Source organism: Pantherophis guttatus, chromosome 1 (assembly GCF_059756535.1).
Source record: "Pantherophis guttatus breed Tessera chromosome 1, ASM5975653v1, whole genome shotgun sequence".
Lineage (NCBI taxonomy): Eukaryota > Metazoa > Chordata > Lepidosauria > Squamata > Colubridae > Pantherophis > Pantherophis guttatus.
The window spans coordinates 183,599,037-183,624,613 of record NC_142063.1 but is presented as its reverse complement, the minus strand read 5'-3'; the positions used below and the strand labels follow the sequence as shown (position 1 = coordinate 183,624,613).

Below are 25,577 nucleotides of genomic sequence, written 5' to 3'. Positions count from 1 at the left end.
CCTCTTATTTTATATACTAATGGCTTGCCCTGCCAATGTTGGTGGGAATGGTCTTAGATGTTGTTTAGGAATTATCCTTTTTTTTTTTTTTTGAGGGGATCAAAAGACCCAACAACCCCAGAAGAGAAAACCGGAAGCATCTACAACATATAGTGTAATGACTGCAGCAACCATTATGTAGGGGAAGGCAGAAGACTAGCAGAGCACATCCATAAACATCAATTAACAGTCAGATGGAATGATGAAAATTCCTTAATTTCACAACACATGGAAAAACTTAACCATAGTTTCAACTGGGAAACTGAGCATCATGGACCAAGCCAAATCCAAAAATGCTAAGAGAATTCTTGGAAGCCTGGCACTCAGACAGATTGGCCATCAACAGGCACATAAACATCTACATACCAATCAAAAGAGACAATCAAAAAGCCAAAGTGAAAAACTTCCTCACCAGCAATCGGCACCCAAATGAGCAGAGATTAACACCAAGATTAACATTAGACCAACAATCAAGAAGCAAACAATACCCGATCAAGGAATTGCCAAACAAGCTGACAGTAAATAACATCCCAGACAAGGAATTACTAATACCACTCCCCCTAGTACAAGCCACTAGTATATAAAATTAGATCAAACCCCACACCTTACTGATGATATTACCTAGTTTGGTGATGAAACGTCTGCCAGAAAACAACCAAGCTCAGAGAGCACTAAAGACTCCATAGTTCAACCCTGAGCTACAAATATCCTCTTCTATTAGTTATCAAGTACATTTAATTTTATATTTTATCCTATTCAAACAGGCACATTACAGGAAAATTTCCTGATTATCCTGATGAAGAACAAGGTGGCTCAGCAGTTCTTTTCTCAGAAAAAACACCAGAAGAGGTAGAGTTTATTTCAGTATAAATGTATATGGTTTTTACTGTCCTTTTAAAAAACAAATAAGTGATTCATGACTTAGGTATCCTGAAGCAAATTGCTACTGATTTCCTTTATTTCAATGTTATAGTGCCGTGATAGCGAACCTATGGCACATGTGCCACCTAGCCATAATGGTGGGCAAGTGAGATTAGCTCTGGCGTGCACGCACACACCGGCCACCTGATTTTCGGGCCTTCTTGTTGTGATCCGCCAGCAGCCTGCAGAGCTGGCAGTGGAGTCGAACAGCAATGAGGCTGAGGAAGAACATGGGCCAGTTCTGGAGCCTGGTGAAGGCCCGGATGAGGGCTCTGCGTCAGAGGCAGAGGTGGGGCCAGGGCCATCGGGGAGTGAGGTGAGGACTCCAGAGCCTCCAGAGACTGATAAGAGTGAGGCAGAGGAACAGGAGGAGCCTGTTCCTAATGTATGCATGAGAAGAGCTGCCAGAAGGCAAGAACAGCTCAAGCAAAGAGGACAACTCGGGAGTAGGGCCAAGAGATGATTGGCCCCTCCCATAAGGCTTAAAACAGACCAGTAACGGCGTTTGGGCTTTGCCAGAAAACAACGTTGGTAACTTCGTCGTCTTCTTCATCTATGTCTTGTATTTATGTTTGTATTTGTGACTTCTGAACGTTTGCCAAGAAAGGTCTTTGGCAGTTTGCCTAATTGGACCAAGATTTGCGATAGGACTGAGGAATTTGTGTTGGGAGGAATTTGCTTTAATTTAGTTGAACGACACTGGGAATGAAGTAATTCTCAGCTGTTCGAATAAAGTTTGTTTTTTTACTGACTGATTTTCCTACTACTTACTTGGGCCTAGGTCACAACACTTCTGGGCCCACTAGAAATAGAGAAACAGGCTGTTGTTTCCTGTCTCCGGAGGGCCTCGGGGGGGAGGGAGGCCTGTTTTTCTCTCTCCCCAGGCTCCACAGCCTTGCTAGGAGCTTGGGGAGGGCAAAAACAGTCTTCCCCACCCCACCCCCCTGAAGCTCTCCAGAGGCCAGAAATGGCCTGTTTACCAACTTCCGGTGGGACGTGTGCGCGTGACCACCCCTCCCCCCCGCTCCTGGCACACGATGGCAAAATGGTTAGCCATCACTGTTATAGTGCATTAATTTTTTGTTATACATTGAATATTATAATAATGAATTACCATAGTTTTCGGAGTATAAGATGCACCTTTCCCCCCCCTAAAAGGGGGTGAAAATTTAGGTGCGTCTTATACACCAAATGTAGCTCCGCTCACCCACTGGCCCCCACCCTTTGGCCTCTGCCTCGCAGCAGTTACCTCCTTGCAAACAAACAGCAAGAAAAAACAGCTCCTTTCAGCTTCAGCACAGCCTAATTAGCACAAGTTGATTGGATTGGCCTCCCGACTTTCAGCTGATTTGCTCTCAGCTGTTTTGCACAAGGCTCTGCTTTTTGCTCCAAAGAGGTAAATTGCTGGAGCAGATTTTTTTTTCCTTGTGCTAATCAAGCTATGCTGAAAACGAAACTGAAAGTAAAGCAGGCTGTTTGCTGTTTGCTGCAACAAGGCAAAATTGCTCAGAGGCAGAGGGAGATTTCTTTTTCTTCTTTTCCTCACCAAAAAAGATAGGTGTGTCTTATACTCCGGTGCGTCTTGTACTCCAAAAAATACAGTATACTTGTAGCAGAGAATCATGAGATGGGGAGCAAATAAATTTGATAAATAAATTGATATTTAATCAATAAAAAACAAAATGACCTGATATAAATAATTAGTTCATTAATTATAGCAATTTCTGTCACTCTAAAAGGTGATAGTGGGCTTTGCATACATTTGAACACATCCTCAAAGGCCTCAATCTGGACATCAAGCAAAGTGAAACGGTGTGCTTTGTCTCTGTCAACAGTATATAAAATGTTGATTGAAGTTATTTATTCATTAGATTTGTACTCACTGCTATCTACCCATCCTCAGAAGTTTTATTATATAGTATTGCAAACAACAACAATAAAAACTGTAAGATATCTCTCCAAATTTATTTTTAAAAGCTCACTGAATCTAACTTCCAGCAGGAGGGAAGAGAAATTGATCTGTAACACATAGATCCCTACTATGAAGAAGTGCTTGAAAAGCCTTTCCTCCTCTTCCCAGCACATTTAAAGTAAAATAGGGAACAATAATTAATAGGATGACCCCTAAGATCATCTTATTTGTCTTCTTATATACAGTACTACCTTTAAGATGTTTTTAAAATGTAAACAGATGTGATTCTTTCTGTCAGGTTGCTGCTGAGCTAGCTGCTAAAGCAGAAGAAGAACAGAAAAAGAAAGGGAAAAAGGGGAAAAAGGAAAAAAAAGAAAAGGGCAAATCGAAGAAGAAAGGAAATGAGATAGAAGAAAAGAAACCAAAGAAGAAAGATGAGGCAAGTCACTCTGAATCAGAAATAATTATATAAATCCAGAAAAAAGATGGTAAAAACAATATTCTCTAATAGAGTTTTGAGATTATTTTATTTTGTTTTGTTATATTGTAATTTTATGGATACATGTATCTCTCTGATCAGTCTGAAAGAGGAGAATCATGAAGAGCTAGTTGAAGGTTAGACGTTCTTTATCACCCTTCTGAAACTTTCTGTGCTATAATACATGTTGCTAAAGGGTTCAAACTCAGTGTAGCTCGTCTCCTCCAATCCTGAGTATGTAGTATTACTATATGTAGGGGTGGGTTTGTATGTGTTGCATATGTGTATAGGTATGTATGTGTATAATATGGAACATGATGCAATGTTTTTAACTATTTATACCCATTCCTTACCTTCAGAACACTATAAGTTCTTAAGGGTTCAACCAAGCCAATTCCAGATCTGACACAGCTTTTCTAATATCTGATTGCTTTGTGTGCATAAAAAGGTTGAAAATAATATATGAGAGTTTATAAGTCACATTTCTTAGGGTTGCCAGGTGTCCACTATTTGAGTGGACAGTCCACTTTTTTCACATTATGTTCACTATTTTTTTTCACAAAATAGTGGACATTTTTTTTATTCAAAAGCTTTATGATGAAATGGTATGTAATCTAAAGCTGTACAGTCTAAGAGAATAAGGATAGGAGAATCGCGTTTTATCTTTTTTTTCATAAGTCAGAATGAGACAAAGATCGAATGCTCATTGCAATAATCATATTTTACACAACAGCGCAAAAAATGCATTAAAGCAGTTATCTTTTGATATTGAAAATGTAGTGCTGAAGGTTTTTGCTGAATTTTCGAATTCTGCAAAGAAACGAGAAGAGTTGAAATCATTTTTTGAGTTTTGCGAGTCAGAATTCCATGAAGTTTTGCGCCATGTTCCAACACGTTGGTTAAGTTTGTTTAAAGCGGTCGAAAGACTTCTTTTAAACTGGATACCTCTAAAATCGTATTTTATTTCTCTTGGATCTGATGAGTGCCATAAGGTTATCTGGAACCTTATTTCGGATCAGGAAAATGAACTCGCAAAGGACGATGAACCAACAATTTCAGAATTGTATTTATATTTCATGCACTTCTTCATGTCAATAATGCAAGACACCCTACTGAAGCTGGAAAGCAAGAAAATTCTTGCATGTGATCTTCACATTATCATGTGTAAGCTGCGTGATTCTTTGCAAAAAAAAATACGATGAGCAGTTTTTTGGAATGAAAGTTTTATTTGCCTTACGTAAAAAACATTTGCCTGAGAATGCCGTGCAAAAGTTCAAGAAAGAAGCCATCAACGTGTATCAAAGAGCCATTGCGTACCTAGAAAAGTGGTATAATTTCACTGATTCACTATATGAGACGCTAAGTTGTTTCAATCTAATTGATCGCAATAATCCTCCAACTTTAGAAGAAATGACGAACATCTGGTTATTATCACCATGGCGAGAAGAACTTCCACCCAATACTCTCTTCGATGAAATTTCTGCCTTAGAAGAAGTTTATGTTCATCTGCAGGGCGATTCATCCCTTGATAAGTGGACGTACTTTTTTAAGAAAGAGCCAGCTCCGAGTTTACTGAAACTGTTCCAGTATTGTGCATCAATTCCGGTATCAAATGCAAACGTTGAACGAATTTTCAGCATCATGGGAAATTTGTGAACTGACAAACGTAACCGACTGCTTGTATCAGTTCGAAGTGAACTTTGTATATTTTTTAATATTTCTCAACGTTGTACTGAAATTAAAGAATTATTCCTTAAACACAAAGAATTGATCAAAGCTGCGCAGTCAAATAAAAAATACACACGACAACAAAGTAAAATGTAATTTAATATTTTACATATTATTATAATATATTTGATGTTTTGAATTTTAAGTAAAGTTTTGAAGTGATTATTTTAATATGTGTTAAAATGTTTGTAAGAAAATATATAATTTAATTGTAATTTTTTTTTTACTACTTAACACACACACACACACACACACACACACACACCGCTTGTCCACTATTTTTTGGAAGCAGACCTGGCAACCCTACATTTCTTTAACATGTTATAAGAAGCAGGTTTGATATGCAGTGTTCATGCATATTCTAAATAGTTTGAATTGTAAGAATGAAACAGACAATACAAATGAAGAATAGACTAATAGTAATGTATGGCTTAATTAAATTCCATGGATATGAAATTTAAGAGTTTTGTTTTAACTAATGTATGTTCAGGTTCGATTCTAAACAATTTGTTCTCAAAAACTTAACCAGAATTTTGACATGATGAGAGAATAATAGTTTAAACATTTCCAGAAGAAAAACATATCACAGAAGAAAACAACTGGAGTGAGTGTGATATAGTAATTAGGTGGATTATCCAGGTACATTTCCACTAAGCCACAATTACTGTGGCTTACTGTGGCTTTTGAGCCAGGCCTTTTCAACAAATCACAGGATTGTTTTGAAGATCACACCTCTTGTTTTGAAGATCAAACAAGAGGTGACTGCCTTGAGCACCTTAGAGAACAGGTTAACTGTAAATGTAATTAATAAATAAACTTGAAAGTCTCTGAAGCACTCCAAGAATTTGCTAAATCTTGCTATTAAAGTTTTCAGGTTTCATGGGCACGTGTAACTTACTTGAGGCTTTTGTGCAGCTTCTTCTATGCTCCTCCTAATACATTAAAACTAAAACATGGACTGATGCTGGTTTATCACCATAATAAATATTTGATTTGATAAAACAAGTCTGTATAAGGTGGGATAGAATGAAAAAAAAAAGAAAAATCAACATATGATGCCAAAAAACTAAGCTGAGGAGCATATTTTCTGCTTTAATGGCTAGGGAAGTTTCAGGAGCAGCTACCTCATCTCAGTTCTCTCTCACTTGGCCAGTTTGATCACATTAAAATTAAGAAAAAAAATTGTATATTTGTCTTATTTGAGCCTCAAGAGTACCGAAAAATTCATCCGGTGCAGAAATGAGAACCATTTATATCATTCTCCTATTCCTTTTATCAGATTGGCAGAATCTCTGAAAATTTATACAGATAAAAGTTTGTTTTTTTTTAATTTGATTTATATGCCGCCCTCTCTGGAGACTCAGGGCGGCTTACAATGCGTTAAGCAATAGCCTTCATACTTTTGTATATTTTATACAAAGTCAGCTTATTGCCCGACAAACTGGGTCCTCAATTTACCTACCTTAGAAAGGATGGAAGGCTGAGTCAACCTTGAGCCTGGGCAGATTCGAACTTGCAGTAATTGCAGGCAGCTGAATGTTAATAACAGGCTATTAGTCTGCTGCGCCACCAGGCTCTCTTTTTCTGCATTTAAATTCTATTAGTATGGTAGAATTTAATTTAATAAAATAAAAATTTTAATTGTATTATAATGATTATATTATATTACCATAATTACCCTGTTTCCCCCAAAATAAGACATCCTCTGATAATAAGCCCAATCAGGCTTTTGAGCATATGGCAATAAGGCCAAGCGCTTATTTCAGGGTTCAAAAAAATATGAGACGGGGTTTTATTTTTGGGGAAACATGGTATTTATTTGATATAATTATTACATTTAATTTAATTTAATAATTTATGCTAAGGGGCACAATGGCTCAGTGGTTAAAGACACTAACCTTGTCAGCTGGAAATCTGGCAGCCCGGGTTTGAGACTCGAATACCATGCAATAGGGTAAGCTCCCATTCCGTTTCTGCCCAGCTCCTACTCACCTAGCAGTTTGAAAGCTTGCAAATGCGAGTAGATTAATAGATACCTCTTTGGTGAGAAGGTAACAGAATTCTGTGATCCTTTGGCATATAGCCATGACCACATGACCATGGAAAATGTCTTTCGATAACGCTGGCCAAGAATTGGAGATGAGCACTGTACGCTAGAGTCAGATATGGCTGGACAGAGAAACTTTATTTTTTAGTATGATTTAGAAACAGTATCAACATATCTATTTATAAATAAAACAGAATAAATAAGATTTTAAGTATTACTAATAAAAATGTTACAGAGGCTTTTCTTTAAGTCAGCTAATATAAATATGCAATGAGATGAATAAGCATTGGGATTCTTCCGTATCTTTTTAGAAATTCTGGGACGGAGCTATTGGGGACAGTGGTTCTATCAGCCACTCCAACTTGTTACCTTCATCTACTTGGTTGCAGTTAATAGAAGCAGGACAGGCTAGACATTGCTATATCAATGCTATTTCAAACAATAGGAAGTCTGATGCTTTTCACTTATTAGCAAAATCTGCTGGCTATGTGAATTTTCTAGTTAATACTCCAGTAACAGTGAGATCCCTGATTGCAGTTTCCTGCACACATTTAAACACAGAAAATGTAAGTACCTTTAGGAGAAGGACAGAGAGACAGCTCAGGAAAAAACCAATCTGCTTACAACCATACACATAAAGATTTTACCCCATATCCAAATATTATACCCAAATATTCAATGAAATATTCAATGAACTTAATGAAATACAGAATAAAGAGAGCAAGAGATTAAAGTATATCAGAATGCCTGGAATTAGAGAAGAAGTAAAATCTCATTCATGCAAATGTAGGGATCAATAATAACAACTGTTCTTTAAAACCAAGATTTGCAGTTTGAATCTGAAAATTTATTTACAACTGTGTTCCAAAATCAGTTCTAGCAAGATTTTATATTATTTATTAAGGAAGAAGAGGAAGGTTGGAAAATGTCCCCAAGTAATTTTCTCCCAATAATGGAAGAAGGAAACAACAAATACAAAGGCAAGTAGAGAGAAACTGAAACAGCTTTGAATATTTAGGCAGTTTATGTTTTTTGTGTGCTTTTTATTAAATTAAATTTTGTTAAATTAAATATATGGGTGCCTAAGACTGAAAACATGCCTCTTCTGCTTGGCTGAATCAAAAAGAAATTGTAAAGTCAATGTTAACTTTAAGAGATGACATAAAACAAATTTCACTGGTCCATTTTTAATCAGATATGTAAACAATAATCCCCAAATATAGATAGTAGAAATTGAAAATTAGTTTCCAAAGATGAGACAAATGCTTTGCTATAATTTTTTTAAAAGCATTTCAAAAGCATTTTGAATTTTTTAAATAGCATTTCAAAAGTTTACGTTTCAAATGTATGTCTGGGGATTTCATAGATTTTTACAGGATGGTATTACATAGTATTGCTTCATCAAAAGATTCAGTTTATCTGTAGACTTCATGGTAAAGAAGGAGCTAATTTTGTGGGATTTAAATGAAAGGCGATGTGTGCTAATAATCATGGTTTTATTAAATACTTGGACAGCAATACTGTAGAAATTTCCAGTTGATAGATATAACCCTTAGAGATTATGCACAGCTATAAAAGCCCATAAAATTTCATGGGAGGCTTGTATTATCAATGTTGTGACCAAGGCCTAAGTAGTGATTTGATGTCTTTGGCAACCTGCCAAAGGCTTTTCTTGGCAAAACTCCCACAAAGTTCAAGAGACGCTGACAAGAAGCACAGGAATCAACATTGCTTTTCTACAAAGAACCCAATGGCTCGTTGCTGCTCTTTTAAGCCTTATGAGAGTGACCTTCTTCTGGCCTTACTCCCATCTTCTGGTCTTACTCCCAAGTTGTCCTTTTTTCTTCAGCTGCTCTTGCCTTCTGGCAGCTCTTTGCATGCGTGCACTAGGAACAGGCACCTCCTGTTCCTCTGCCTCTCTGCTGTCCGCCTCTGGAGGCTCTGGAGTCCGCACATCGCTCCCAGATGGCTCTGGCCCCATCTCTGCCTCTGACACAGAGCCCTCATCTGAGCCTTCCCCTGACTCCAGGACTGGCCCATTGTCCTCCCCAGCCTTCTCACTGTCCGACTCTGTTGCCAGGTCCGCAGACTGCTGGCGGACCATAACAACCAATTAAGAGAATGCCAGTATAGTTTGTTTTTTTGAATTTAGATAGGAATATCAAAAGATGCTTTCACATATCTCTGTTGTAATGGAAAGGGAGATAGAGACATGAGAAATATCACATTTCTCAAAAGGCCTTATAGGAGAATGCTTGTTTTTCACCTGCCAGTCAAAGGATCCATCAGTAAATTCAATTACTAGTTGTCTATGGAGTATTATATAACAAAGAAACAGTACAGTTATCATCATCAACATCATCAACATGTTAGTTTGAATCAGTGGTGGGATTCAAATTTTTTTACTACCGATTCTGTGGGCGTGGCTAGATGGTGATGTGACTGATGGGTGTGGCTAGGTGGCCATTTGACTGGGTGGGCATGGCTAGGTGGCCATGTGACTGGGTGAGCGTGGCTAGGTGGTCACAATCCTAGTTTCCTCTACAAAGATTCCCCCATCCGGACCTTTTGCAATCCCCCAAAGGGTCAAAGGAAACCAGATTCCATACAGCTCTGAACCCTTAAGGCAAACCAAATACAAGTGGTCCTCACTTAATGGCCGATTGCTTAGCAAGTGTTCACCCGTGCCGGTATCACCCCTCCATCAGCTCGGCCACCCGCCAGCCTGTGCCCTTTGGCCTTACGTTAGTGAGCAGAAGTACGCAGCAGCTAGATTCTGCAAGTAGTGGTGGGGCTGGGTGGGTGTGGTCAGCCATAATTTCTACTACCGGTTCACCCGAACCAGCCAGGACCAGCTGAATCCCACCACTGGTTTGAGTATATAATTATATAATTAACTGGGGGAAATTCAAAATAACTTACATGCATAGTAAAATTAGAATGTGTAACCCACCTACAAATATGCACTTTTAATTAGATTACAGTTACATTTATTGGAGATGGCCTATACATTTTGCCCACCTAATGCAGCTTTCACTTCAAAAATGTTTTCCTATCCTTATCTACTTTCAAATATCCGAACTCTTTGCAGAAACAGGATATAGACTCTACAGCAGGTATTGCTTAACCTGTAGCCATAATTGAACTTTAAAACTTCATTAATTACAGTTAATTTTCCATTTCAAAAAATCATTAAAATTTGATTAATGTAATGAATTCAGTTACCAGAACCAGAACTACAATTTTTGTTATGCTATAAGACTTATTAAAAAAAAAAAAGGCAAGCACCCATTCTCTTCTCACTCTTTATCTTTTCTTGGGTGACAGATATTTGGAAGAACAGAGACGAGAAATGGAACTTTTCACAGGAGTATGATCCAGAACTAATCAAAGAAGAAAAAAGGAAAGAAGTGGAAGAAGAGATCAGAATTCAGGTGACTTCATCCTAGTAGGCCATTTAAAAGAGAAAAAAATGGCTGTAGTCAAAGAGGATTCCTATATAAAAGTAAAACTTATCCGGAATATGTAATTTAATAATTTATAATTTAATATCAGCCTGCCTTTATCTTTGAAACCTGTGCTACAAATGATTGAAATGATGGTCTCTGGAAGTTCCTTGTTTTACAGAAAAAATCAGATGGCCCCTATATAAATATAAAATCTATATACATTTGATAAACAAACAAACAAACAAAGTAAGCTTTGATATGAGTTGCTGACATCATGAAAATTTTTCATTCTTTCCAATTCCTTCTGATAATCATGTTACTTATCTAAAGTAGTAAAAGAATGTTTCAATTCTAGATTTTTAAAGACCCTGAATAGACTTTTCTTTATAATTATAATCATAATATTTAGTATTTAGTAGCATAATTTGTTGTATATGCATAATTTCTGGTCTGCTCTGCCATGAGAATGAGTTCATAGTATCTTTGATTGGTAGACTGAAATACAGTAGTATACTGTTTAGGCTGCAGATTTGTGTTCTTATGTATATATTGTAATCCTCTACAAAGTTTCTGGAAAGTGCAGCATTTTTGCCATTTAGCATAACTGATCTTAGCTGACCACATGAAAGTTAATGAGGGTCAGACCTGGTCAATTCCTGGATGAGAATCCACCAGGAAATTCCAAGACGGTGAAGTTGAAAAAACATTCAAGCCACCTAGTATGTTTCTGGCAGAAGTTTCAAAGCAGATTTTGAAATGTATGAATCAGATTCTGAATTATTGTAGCACAACAGCTTTCTTACATGTGTTCTGTAATCCACTTTGTGTCAACTCTAGAATTATGAATTCCATCTTTCCTGCTGGATCAATATTTTCGGCTCGCTTGCAGAAAAGGGATTGTGGAGCACTAAGTGATCTGATTGTGGAGCACTAAGTGATCTGTGTGTGTGTGTGTGTGTGTGTGTGTGTGTGTGTGTGTGTGTGTGTGTGTGTGATAGGCAGTAGTTTAAGGAAGTATATTTTATGAGTAGTGTGCATGAGTGTGTGAAAGCGTACATAGAGGACCACATATATGCAATATATTACTTATTTGGAACCCGATGTGGTCTTCAAGCCAAAAAATTGATACATGTGATTTTTATCATCAAGGTGCTAGAAACTCCTAAGAGCCCAGGCTTCAGCCCTGGATGGTGACACAGTACATTTAATGCTGCAATCTAAGATTCACATAAAGCATGATATTTATTTATTCCATATCTGTCTCACCATTAGCCAAGCAACTCTTGGTATCCTTCTGGATACCAAAAGAGATGGGGCCAATCTGATTTCTACTGGGAGACTCTTGCAGACAATTGGAGTTGCCATTGAAAAGCGGCCCCTCCTAGCCTCAAGTCTCTTTATTTCCTGAAAGTGGGGAATTAAGATTAACTTCTCTTAAAGTCACCAGATTGATCAAGCCAGTTCTACAAATACCTATCTGCCTTTATAAGCATGGGTCAGTTATGGCTTTATAAGTCAAATATACACTTTAAATTGTACACAGAAACTAACTAGTTATCAATGCAATACATAGAGGTAACCTGCACTCAGCATCAGGGGACCAGTTAGCATAGGTCTGCTGCACTGTGAGCTAACTACAGTTTCCTAATATTCTTTAAAGGCAGTCCTATATAGAATACCTTGTATTGGCATTGAATTATTATAGCCAAATGAGTAGCAGTGCAGTAGTAATGACTTCCAGATCAAGTTATTGTCTCTCTAGTCACAGCTTCCATTTGCTTGAGCAGGAGCCAAGAGTCCAAAAAGCTTTCCAAATTGCAAAATTGCTTCTTTCCCTTTGCTTGTCCATCCAGAGTTTGTTTATTTACTTGTTTGTTTAAAAGGCTTATATGGCTACCCATCTAAAAACTTAACTCCGGGCAGCTCACAACAACAATAAAACCCAGAACCATAAAAACTGTAAAAACAAAACAATTATCCCTTTGGGATGCCCTATAATCAACTCGATACATTCTCATTCTGCCCCTGTACCTAGGTAATAATCCATGTCTTGATGGCCTTCTAAAAAACTAAAAGGATAGGGGCCTGCCAAATCCACAGGACAGGTGTTCCATAAAGTAGGTGTAGCCACAGCAGAGGTACGCTAGATCCCATTAGATGGCAAGATTTAAGAACAGGGACTTGGAACATGCCTACTCTATCCAATTTATTTTATTTTGGAGGGAAGGTTATTACAGGCATAATTCTCCCTCCAAAAAAAAAGTAATAAAATTGAATGTTTGTATATATGAGTGTTTATCCTTGGCATAACATTTATATTTTCTGGTTGCAGATTTTTTTTTAGCACAGAATTTCTTATTACCTCTATGTATGTGCTCATACAGGTTGATGAGTTAATGCGCCAGGAACTGAAGAATCTAAAATTAGCTGTGGATAGAGAGACAGAGAAAACTGGGGGAAAAGGGAAAAAAGGAAAGGTAACTATTTAGTATGGATTTAGTATAATATTGTATAAAAAGTTGGGAACATAAAATAAATGTGAACAAAATAAAAGTGCTTCTTATTATTTGTATGAAGACATAGTTCATCAAAGAGAGTTGTACTCAAATGAAAATTTTTGCCATATGTGGAAGTACTACCTTTGCAAAGTATTTTTGCAAAGTATACTTTGCAAAGTATAAAGCAGGACAAGAAGCAATGGATGGAAACAAATCAAGAAGAGTACCAATTTAGAAATAAGAAGAAATTTCCTGTCTTAGAACAATTAATCAGTGGAACAGCTTGCCTTCAGAAGTTGTGGGTGCTCTATCACTGGAGGTTTTTTAAAGAAGAGATTGGACGACCACTTTTTTGAAATGGTATAGGGTCTCCTTCTTAAGCAAGGAGTTGGACTAGAGAATCTTCAAGGTCCCTTCCAACTCTGCTAATCTGTTATTTCTGTTTATGATCTTCAGAAAAAGAAAAAAGGGAAAACAGGTGGAAGAAAGAAAAAGTCAAAGAAGGATAAAGATCTGACATCTGATCGGTAAAGTTGCAGTTGCTCTTCTGAGATTCACACTGATAAGTCTTTAGATTCATTAACTCAAATTTGTTGGCTATTATGGAGAATCTAACACGGATTGTTTTTAAACTTCTAATAATGCAGAAAGAAATTTAGATAAAGACAGTCCAATTTGCATAAAGTTTATTTTAGATTAAATGTACAATAGTTTGTGAGAGTTCTTCATATGTATCAAATATGCATCAAATATTAAATTTTATTCTGTATAGTAGATGTGAAACATTTAGTAGTTTCAGATGTGTATCTGAGTTTTCCATCTATGTTTAAGGTACTTGAAATAGTATATGGTATACAATATCCTTCTATAAGAACTATACATTTTCTCTTTTATTCCCATGGTCTAACTGCAGACTAGAATTTAGAATGGGTAATTTTAAGCCAGCCTCCTTTCTTTGTTGTCCTGCGTGATCTTTGTGCCAAATGGGATATTGGTTAGCTGCGTAAGAATTATTGCCCGAAAGCATCACTGTTATTTCCCTTTGAATTTTCTAAAATATCTAAATGGTAGGGTCAAATGTTAAATTAAATTTTCTACCAAAAAAACCCCCCTGCTGATATGTAAAATGTTAGTAGAGCCTTAGCCCTTGCCCATTGCATCAGTATTTACAACATTACCTATAAGTACATAAAAATACTCGTATAGATCACTTTCACAAATAATTCAGTGCTATATGCTTATACTTTATTCCAGGAAAAGACATTATGTCAGAGTTGGTTCTAGAAGTCTGTAATTCACAAACTCTTTCTAAAAAGCAAAATAAACAGTTCAGAAACTTAGATTGGCACTGAAATGCAGTAGTATATTAAGAATAGCCCTGAAATAATATGAAAATATGCATGTGGCAGAATCACATATGTATTTAAAAACTTTATTCCGTGTGTAAGAAATAATTATTGATTATAATTATAATTTGGATTCTGCTGCTTAACCCACAGTTCTGAACTAACATGCATAGGATTGCTCTATATATAAGACTTTAGTGCTTCATTTTTCAAAACAGATAGTCCTCAATTTACAATAGTTCATTTAGTGACTGTTCAAAGTTACAACGGCACTGAAAAAAAGTGATTTATGACCGTTTTTACACTTACAACTAATGCAGCATCCCATTGTCACATGATCAAAATTCAGACAATTGGCAATTGACTCATATCATAGTTACAGTGTTCCAAGGTCATGTTGACCATTGCAACTTTCTGACAAGCAAAGTCTAATTGGGAAGCCAGATTCACTTAACAAACATATTATTAATTTAACAACTGCAATGGTTCACTTAATAACTATGACAAGGAAGATCATAAAATGGGGCAAAATTCAATTAACAACCATCTCAATTAGGAACAGAAATGTTGGGCTCAAGTGTGGTTGTAAGTCGAGGATTACCTTATGCTACAATAATACTAAATAAATATGTCTGATTTCATAGTATTTATGCACCAACAGATGAAAAATATGGCAGTTACAGTAAATACGCAATGGCAAACTTTCATTAACATCATGAATGAACTACTATTAAACCTAAAAATATTTTTAGGCAAGAACATTTAAAAGAGACCTCTAATAAATGAGAGAAAATACATGCTTTTGTTCTAATAGAAGAATATAGTAGTTCAGGGTTGAACTGTGGAGTCCTTGATGCTCTCTGAGTTTGGTTGTTTGCTTGAAGATATTTCATTACTTGACTAGGCAACATCATCAGTGCTAATTCTATTGAAATACCTGCAGAGACCATCAAGAATATGCATTTGTCTACAGACATGTTTGTGTAGCTTACTCTTTATTTCTGTATAGGACCATTGATTCTCTTTACCAAGAGCTGGTAGAAGAAGGAATATTAATAAGAAGTAAAAAAGTAAAACTCAGTGATTATGTTGGTAAAGTATAAACTTTATATGTTACTACGGACTATGTATTTATTTTGGAATTGCATTCATGCAATGTATTATATTGGATTTAAACATTTGTGACAGAATTGGGATTGGATAAATGAACTACAACACCAGTCATTTTAATTTCAGTTAAAAGTTATTGAGAATCAACATTTTGATGACACAGATTAAAATGCAGATTAAAACAAATTCAGATGACCATCTCTTCAGGACTTTGGCGGCAGTTTACACATTTTAGTAAATTGTTCTTCCTGACAGTAACAGCAGATCCGAAACAGAATTAATAAACTGATACATTATTTGTGGTCTTAACTTAAATATTTGGTAATCTGTAGTAGTAATAATAATACAAAATTCCAAAGGGAAATTTTTAAAATACTTGCCAGTAACTTGGCCACCCCACTTTCACAGCTATTCATTAAATAGAAGTAGAAAAACTTGAAAAGCCCAGAGGAGTAGCAGCACCAGGACAGACAGAATGTTCCTCACATGTTGCTGAGTGATCTTTAAACATATCTAGAATCTGATTTGCCACATAGGGTAAGTTTTACTCAGTTCTTTCTTGTATTGATGCAACAACAATTGAATATTCCAATAGAGCGTATTTCTGAGTGAATGTAGAATAGATGATAGCAGGAACAGCACAAACATGTACACACTTAAGTGTTCAGCACTTATTATTGTAGTGGCATTCCTATCTCCAAATTTTAAGTACAATAGTCTAAAAATTAATGCTCACAAAAACTTTCCATACTTTGGAGGAGAATTACAATTATAAACTTATTATGTAGGGTATGTTGAGTGCCTTCTGATTCTATAATTCATCACTATTGGTTAACCTCAGTACTGAGCTCTTTCTCAAATGAATATGCAATTTTATGCTGCATTTTGGTTGTGTTTCTGTGTTTTATCATTTTATTTACATATGAAGAGAATTAATGCACTGTGTTTTAGATTTTTTAATTAGCATTCCATGATAAAATAGGGCCTTCAAATTTAATTCAAAAAATGTAGTATCTTCAATCTTTTAAAGCAATACTGCCTTCCACGGGATGCAGCAGTTATGTAATCCCAGGTAAGAACATAGTTTAAAGGATATGCCTTAGTTGAAAGGATATGCCATGTTGGTGCTCCCATGTGCACCAAAATATATTTTCAGAATCACAAATGAAACAGCAGTCCCAATAGGCAGTTTAAATTTAGTGGTTATACTTATGGTTGCCTTGACAAGTCTCTGAATTTTATAGATGGTCTCACATTTCATCTGAGATAAGAGTAGTTCATACTACAAGTAATCCTCACTTAAAAACAGTAATTGGGACTGGGAGCTCCATTGCTATGTGATGTCAAATAGGAGATAGAATAGCAGGGTTGGAAGGGACCTTCTAGTCCAACCCCTGCTTGAGCAGGAAATCCTATAACGTTCTGGGTAAATGGGTGTCCAATCTCTTTTTGAAAACTTCCACCCACAACTTCTGGAGGCAGGCTATTCTAATGATTGATTGCTCTCAATCTCAGGAAATTTCGTCATGGTTCTAGGCTGGAACCAAAAGATAGGTTCAAGACTCAGAAGGCTCTCGACACACTTGAACGTTGGGCCCTATCTAACAAAATAAAATTCAATGCAGAGAAAAATAAGATTTTACATTTAGACAAGAAATACCAACAGAATAGGTGGAACCTGGCTCTATAGCAGTAACTGTGAGAGGGATTTTGCAGTCCTAGTTGGCAATCATTTAAATATAAGCCAGCGGCGTGCTGCTGCTACCAAAACAACCAATGCAATCCTAGGCTGCATTAACAGGGATAGCATCAAGATCACATGAAATATTAGTATTGCTTTATAATGCATTAGTAAGAACACACTTGAAATAGTACATTCAGTTTTGGTTGCCACAATATAAAAAAGATGTTGAGACTCTGGAAAGAGTGCAGAAAAGAGCAACAAAGATTATTAGGGGCCTTGAGGCTAAAACATATGAAGAACAATTGCAGGAATTGGGTATGACTAATCTAGTGAAAAGAAGGACCAGGGTGATAGCAGTGTTCCGATATTTGAGGGGCTGCCACAAAAAAGAGGGGGTCCACCTATTTACCAAAGCACCAGTAGGCAGGACAAGAAGCAGCAATGGATGGAAACTAATCTAGGAGAAAACCAACCTAGAACTAAGGAGAAATTTCCTGACAGTGAGAACTATTAACCAGTGGAACAGCTTGCCTTCAGAATTTGAGGGTGCTCCATCACTGGAGGTTTTTAAGAAGAGATTGGACAGTCATTTGTCTAGAATGGTATAGGGCAGGGATCCCCAACCTCTGTACCTTGGCCCACAACTGGGCCATGGCCTATTTGGAATTGGGCACCATGAATGCCTGGCCAGAGTGCACACATGCAGCTCAACTTGTGCAAGTGGTGGGCTGGTGGGCAATCGAGCTCGTGCGTGCCAGCCCACCTCTCATGCAGGTTGAGCTGTGTACGTGCCAGCCTGACACTTGTGTGGCCCAATTCCCCTCTCCCCCTCCCTCAGCCAGGCCACCAAGCCTCAAAGGCACTGATATAGGGTCTCCTGTTTATGCAGTGGGTTGGATTAGAAGATCTCCAAGGTACCTTCCAACTCTGTTATTAAGTATTCCTCATTCAGTGCCATCATAATCTTAAATAGTTGCTGAATGACTGGACCTTAAGTAAGCGCTACCTATCTTATTTACAGTTCATCATGGAAGTTTAGAATCTATGTTTGTTTCTCATTCATGTTAAGAATGCATTCCAACTAAGTGGTGGGTTGCTACCGGTTCGCACCGGTTCAAAAGAACCGGTAGCGGTAGCTTGGGCTGGGTCGCTGAACCACTAGTGATCGCTGGCTGGCCACACCCCTGAATCGGTCCCCGCTTGCTGGCCCTGGCTGCCCGATGCTCACTTGCCCCACCCCACCCTCCACCCAGTCACTCCTCACTTCTACTGCGTGGGTCCTTGCTTGCAGCTTGCCTGCCTGAAGCACTGTGCTCCAACTGCCAGGCAGGTCTGCAAGTCGCGCCCTACCTAGCTGCCCCTGCCTCTCCCCCACTGTCCCAGCCTGCCATCCCTACTCTCTTCCCCGCTGCCTGTAGCCCTGCCATGCTTCCCTGCCTTCCACGAGGCCTTCCTGGCAGTCCCTGTGGCGAGCCCCGCTTGCGAAGGCCTTCCCTATTTCCTTCCCAGGTGGCCGCGACAAGTTTGTCTGCCTTCCACGCTGCCTTCCCGGCATCCCCATGGCCAGCTTGTGAAGGCAGGCAAGCGGGCCTGGCCACGAGGACCGCTGGGAAGGCAGGCAAGCATGGCAGGGCCGCCCGGCTGTGGGGAAGGGAACTAGCAGCCTACATCCTTTCCCATAGCCCTGCCATGCTTGCCTGCCTTCCACGTTGCCTTCCCAGTGTCCCCGTGGCCAGCTTACCACCCACCCCCACCCATTTTACCTTTCTTTAATGTGCCCAATTCCCTCCCTAAACCTCAGGAGGCGGCTGCTCCCATCATCACAGCCTGTAGAGGAAGCATCCTCTGCGCCGCAAAGCCCTCGTGGCGGCGGCAGGAGAGGGAAAAGAAGAAAAAAGGCTCAGCCTCTGAAGCTTCTCGAAGGAGACCTCCTTGTGTGTGTGTTTGGTGGGCTGAGGCGAGCCAGGTGAAGGCAGCCTGGCTGCAATTGGCCCCTTTCCTTCTCCTGCCACTGAACCTCCTCCCCTAAAACAGATGCGACGTGGATTGTTTTTGGGTTTTTTTTTAGATTGTTCCCCTAGGCCAAGGGTCTCCAACCTTGGCAACTTTAAGATTTGTGGACTTCAACTCCCAGAGTTCCTCAGCCAGCTTTGCTGACTGGGAACTCTGGGAATTGAAATCCACAAGTCTAAAAGTTGCCAAGGTTGGGGACCCCTGGCCTAGACCACTTTAGGAGCAAACTGGTGGGTTTTGCTGACGTTTCAGGAGGAAGGGAAGGGAGGGAAGGAAGGAGGGAGGGAGAGAGAGAGAGAAAGAAAAAGAGAAAGAACGAAAGAAAGAAGGAAAGAGGAAGGGGGGAGAGAGAGACAGAGAAGAAAGAAAGAGAAAGAAAGAAAAAGAAAGAAAGAGGAAAGGAGATACAAGAAAGAAAGAGAGGAAAGAAAGAAAGAGGAAGGGAGGGAGAAAAGAGAGACAAAGAAAGAAAGAAAGAGACAAAGAAAGAGAAAGAAGGAAAGAGAAAGGGAGGGAGAGAGGAAAGAAAGAAAGAGAAAGGAAGGAAGGGAGAGAAAGACAGACAAGAAAGAAAAGAAAGAAAGAAAAAGGGAGAGAGAAAAGAGAGAAAGAAAAAGATAGAGGAAGGAGGGGAGAGAGAGAAAAGAGAAAGAGAGAAAAAGAGACAAAGGAAGGAAGGAAGAAAGAAAGAGGAAGGAAGGGAGAGGGAGAGAGAGAGAGAGAAAAGAGAAAGAGAGAAAAAGAGACAAAGGAAGGAAGGAAGAAAGAAAGAGGAAGGAAGGGAGAGGGAGAGAGAGAGAGAGAGAGAGAGAAAGAAGCGAAAGGAAGGACCACAAACCCTGGCACTAGATGTGGCTTCAGAAGACGCTTTGAAACAGGACAGCAATCTAGGGCTGGGAGGGACCTTGGAGGCCATCTAGTCCAACCCCCTGCTCCAGCAGGAAACCTTATATCGTCTGGATTATTTTGATGCCTCTAACAGGAAAATTGCCAGAAAGGAGAAGGTGTTTACTAGGACAATGCTGCCATGCAGAGGAAGGCAGAGATAGTCCTTTACTCATGACCACAATTGAGTCCAAAATTTTGGTTCCTAAGCAAGAGTGTTGTTAAGTAAGTTTCATCACATTTTACTCAATCCATGACCTCTCCTGGGTCTAACAGTCATGTGCAAGCTAGGGAAGAACATCTGAAGGTGTGTATAATGTTCTAAATGTACAGAAGTTATAGTTAAATGTGCAGCAGAAAGTGGACTCTGGGTGCGTTTTTCCAAATGTAGTAAGTGAGGTTGAATGTGTATAGTTTTAGAAGAGCTGTGTGAGTGTATATAGTAGATAATGTATCTTTTTGTGTGCCTATGCACACTCTATACTATGTAATATGTATGTAAACATATGGCATATATACATAGGATTAAATAGTATATTTTGGATGTTAAATAGTAGTAAATAAATAGACAGGGAAATTGTATCTCGTTGAGGCCTTTGAGGCAAGGGGAGGCCAGGCACCCTAACCCTAACACTTGACCTGAGTGACATCAAGTTGGCCTCGCCCACCCAGTCACATGACCAACCAGCCATGACTAACCAGTCACATGATCACCCAGCTATGCCCACCCAGTCACATGAACATCCGGTAACATACGCCCACATTCACATGACCACCAAGCTACGCCCACCATCACATGACCACCAAGCCACGCCACCATCACATGACCACCAAGCCACACCCACAAAATAAGCCATGCCCACAGAACCAGGGTTGAAAATGTTCTATTTATGTTCCCTAACAGTTTCTACTTGTTTCTACTTAAGTAGACCACTGCTTAAGTATGAGCCAGCAGTGGGCTACAGCTGTCAAAAAAGCAAATGCAGTCCTAGTCTGCATCAACAGAGGGACAGCATCAAGATCATAAGAAGTAATAATACACTCTTATACTGCAATAGTGAGGCCACATTTGGAATACTGCATCCAGTTCTGGTCACCACGATACAAAAAAGACGCTGAGCCCCTAGAAAGAGTGCAAAGAAGGGCATCAAAGATGATAAGGGCTCTGGAGGTTAAATCATATGAATATTTGAGGGAGTTAGGCATGTCTAGCCTATTGAAGAGAAGGACTTTGGGTGACAGGATAGCTGTCTTCCAATACTTGGGGGACAATTACAAGAGAAAATTAACTTATTCCCCAAAGCATCAGATGGCAGGACAAGAAGTATGGGTGGAGGCTTGTTAAAGAGAGATTGAAACCAAAAGCAAGGGGACAGTGAGAACAATTAATCAATGGAATAACTTGCCTCTTGGAGTTGTGGGTGCTTCATTACTAGTGGTTTTCAAAAATGGACTAGACAGTTATTAGACTGGGATAATATAAGGTTTCCTTCCTTGAGCAGGAGTTTGGACTAGGTTCTTTCCAAATCTATGATTCAATGTTCTACAGTATATTCTACTTTTTGAAACTAAGCTGTTTGTATGGTGCATTTGTTTTTTCCTTGTAGGTGAATACAGCTATCTGGGAACTACACTTAGACAGGTGGATGTAGAACCAATGCCTTCTCTTACAGATGTGAAGCAACTTATAGTCCTGTATGGAATATTGCCATTAGGTAAGTTCACAGGAGAACTAGCCAAAGGGCAGAATACCATGCTTGGGTTCCTCACAGTTTTATATTTTTATCAGCCATGACAATGTTTGATTTATTTCTTTTGAAATAATTTAATACGGTTCTTATCTCTTAAAGTATTTTCAGCTAAGATAAAATAATTGTCTAATTTAAAAAGTTTTAACTACAGCACCACTCTTTTTATAATTTTATTTCTATCATAACAGTTTGGCAGGTGCAGCATATACAAAAAAGCCATTTGGGGAAAACAACAAATTAAGTCTCCAATATTTAAATGAAATTTGAAGGAAAGCTGAGATTTTAATGTAACTTTGATAAGCCAGCTAACTTTCCACCCTTTCTTTTTATTTAGTTTAAAAAAAGATATACTTCTAGAAAAGATTATATCAATAAGTAGACAAAGAAAATTTCTCAAGTTATACAATTGGTATGTTCAATATACATTAATAAATTATAAAACATGCCAAACAAAGTACATTGAATTCTATTTATGACAGATAGAGATATAAAATATAAAACTTTGAGCTTAGGGCCATATCCTCAATATATTATTATTTATAAATACCAAGCTATTATTTATAAATACTTTGGAGAAGGCTTTAATGCTGGGAAAGATAGAAGGAAAAAGAAGAGGAAAACCACCATCAAGTTGGATAGACTGAATTACAGTGGTGGTGGGGGTGCTGTTGGAATTGCTGAAGGACGAAATAGGGACTGATCATCATGGAAAAAAATCTATGTGGTCTCTTAAAAATCAATTTGATGGCATGTAACCAATCAATCAGAAAAAAGAGAAAAGAGAATTTTAAAAAAGAAAAGGGTAAAACTAAATATAGAAAAATATTTAATTTCAGACTTCCCCCTTTGTTCTTTGACTGATTTATGGTACTTATTAATGTAAACTTCAGAAACCATACTTTAAATGTATATATTTCCCTTGCTGCATGATAATGTAATATATTGAGAAACTATTTTTACTTCAATTTAATTAAACTACTGGCCTTTGAGGTTCTGGCCATTACACCATTCCTATAGCCATATGATTATGATCCTGGTGCTTGGCAACCAAGTCACCCTAAGTAAGTTGCAAACCACCCACCCACGCTGCAGTCATATAATCGCCAATTTGCAATCTTCTCTACAGGCTTCTCACAAGCAAAGTCAAAGGGAAGCTGGCAGGGAAGATTGCATGTCACTTCAGTAAGTCCCCCTAGCCTCCCTGCACTCGCACGGCATGGCATTGCTTCCCCTGGCCTCTCTCCACTTGTCTGACACCCTGTTTTCTCTGGCCCTGTTTTCCTTGGCCTCCTTTCTTGCATATGGCACAGAGTCCTGCTCCCCTCAGACTCCATTCTCAGATCCTTTACTGAGCCTCTCCCACCCCCTGCAGCTTCCCTCATAGCACCCTCGTGTTGCTTACCTGGGATTCTCCCTGCTTCCTTCTTAGTGATCTGCACATCTTGGAGTTACAATGGCAACAAAGACTGCCAAAGATTCTTGCTAAGTGATGCAGTCACATAATATTTCACTTTTCAACTGAATCACTTAGTGACAGCAATGCCAAATTCCATGGCTGTTGTAACTTGAGTAGTACTGTAAATATACTGTTAGTTTTGCAATTGCTGCATAGTCTCCAAGTTTAAGTTACCAATCAAATATTTTTTTTTTAATTTGATTTATATGCCACCCTTCTCCAGAGACTCAGGGTGGCTTACAATGTGCTCAGCAATAGCCTTCATCCTTTTGTATATTTATACAAAGTCAGCTTATTGCCCCCACAACTGGGTGCTCAATTTACCTACCTTAGAAAGGATGGAAGGCTGAGTCAACCTTGAGCCTTGGCGAGATTCAAACCTGCAGTAATTGCAGGCAGCTGGTCTTAATAACCAGCTTAATAACAGGGTGCCTTAGACCACTGTACTACCAAGGCTCTTTTTCAAAATTTTCCAATTTTGAACAAACTTCCTGACAAGCTTCCTGAAGTTTGTCAGGAAATCACATTGTGAAGCTCACATTTAACACAATAACAGGAAGGGACCTTGGAGGTCTTCTAATCCAACTCCCTGCATAAGCAGGAGACCCTCTACCATTCCAGACAAGTGGCTGTTCATCCTCTTCTTAAAAGCCTCCAGTGATGGAGGACCCACAACTTCTGAAGCAAGCCTTTCCACTGGTTAATTGTTCTCATTGTTAGGAAATTTCTCCTTAGTTCTAGGTTGGTTCTCTCCTTCATTAGTTTCCATCCATTGCTTCCTGCCCTGCATTCTAGTGCTTTGGAGAATAAGTTAATTCCCTTTTCTTTGTGGCATTCCCTCAGATATTGGAACACTGCTATCGTGTCACCCCCTGGTCGTTCTTTTCACTAGACTAGACATACCCAATACCTGCAACTGTTCTTCATATGTTTTATCTTTGTTGCTCTTCTCTGCATTCTTTCCAGAGTCTCAACAACTTTTTTATATTGTAACCAAAACTGGATGCAATATTCCAAGTGTCAACCCTTCTTAAGTATTATGTCATTCCACACCCTGTTTAGACCTTAAAGAGGTGGCTTGAACAAAGTTAGCTTAGGATTCACTTAATTTAAACCAAAAAATACTAGTTTTTGCTAGGTCATTGAAAAGAAAGGCTTGAATTTTAGTTATTTAGAAAAAATATATTTTTAAAAAGCTTGCTTCATCTCCAGCCCAGAAATGAAAGTTCTCTTTTGATCCATTCTGTTGCCAAGCCTTTGTCAGTCCCATTAGTTGGTTTTTCCCATGTCCAGCACTTAGACATTACATTTTGGGCTATTAGAAAGAAGCTTTCTTTAAACATATATTTTGAACAATTTTATCATTGTACTAATTTTATTCTATAGGTTCTCAATCTGTCCATGAGAAAGCTCCTCTAGTGAAAACCTTGCTCTTGGTTGGCCCTGTAGGAGTAGGAAAAAAAATGCTTATTCATGCTCTGTGCACGGAAACAGGAGCCAACCTGTTCAATTTATCTGCGGCAAATATTTCTGGTAAATATCCTGGCAAGGCTGGTCTTCAGTTGATGCTACATATGGTTTTTAAGGTAGGGTCCAGAAATTCCATTAATATTCACCTACAATAATAATGTTCAAGATTTTAGTAGACAATAGATAATTGATTATGCACTACTTCTATTTAATTATGAGAATGAATAATTATAACAATGAAAATCCAGACTATTAAAATAGTTTGTTAGCACTCAGTGTTTCCTGTCTTTCCAAAAATTTTTTACAGTAATGTATACATTTTGAAATCTTCTTTTCTTTGACTGATTTAATCTTCAATCCTATAGACATTGGGCAATAAAGATTTGTGGTTTTCCAGATGGTAAGAACATTTTGACCTCAGAAATCTTGTTTTGGCTCCTGTGGAAAACTGAGAATAGTTGCTTTTATGCTGCTAACAAAGAAAAATGAACTGCAAGACAGCCTCTGGCACTTCTGCAAACCAGTTACTAATCTATGACAGATTAAGAGCTAGGCTCAATTAATTGCACTCATGTGTTTCAGTGGAAGTAAGTTATATAGGAAAAATGGGGAGGGAAGAATGTCTGGGAAAATAAAAAATGTGAGGAGGGGAATGCTTCCTTGCTTTTGTCTTGGGGATAGCAGTGTTCCAATATTTGAGGGGCTGCCACAAAGAAGAGGGGGTTCACCTATTTGCCAAAGCACCAGAAGACAGGACAAGAAGCAGCAATGGATGGAAACTAATCTAGGA

At 38.4% G+C, this 25,577-nt stretch overlaps 1 protein-coding gene across 6 annotated transcripts in view; it reads left to right on the top strand.

The window, feature by feature from the left end:
- Positions 1–25,577, top strand: part of DRC11 (dynein regulatory complex subunit 11) — a 277,555-nt gene that overhangs the window by 156,213 nt on the left and 95,765 nt on the right. For all 6 annotated transcript variants that reach the window (XM_087885743.1, XM_087885733.1, XM_087885750.1 and 3 more), the window contains 9 exons: positions 804–888; positions 3,171–3,311; positions 8,030–8,105; positions 10,453–10,559; positions 12,959–13,051; positions 13,529–13,599; positions 15,428–15,510; positions 21,718–21,825; positions 24,704–24,903. In XM_087885743.1, the coding sequence (XP_087741869.1) occupies positions 804–888; positions 3,171–3,311; positions 8,030–8,105; positions 10,453–10,559; positions 12,959–13,051; positions 13,529–13,599; positions 15,428–15,510; positions 21,718–21,825; positions 24,704–24,903 (964 nt within the window). The remainder of the gene's footprint in view (positions 1–803; positions 889–3,170; positions 3,312–8,029; positions 8,106–10,452; positions 10,560–12,958; positions 13,052–13,528; positions 13,600–15,427; positions 15,511–21,717; positions 21,826–24,703; positions 24,904–25,577) is intronic.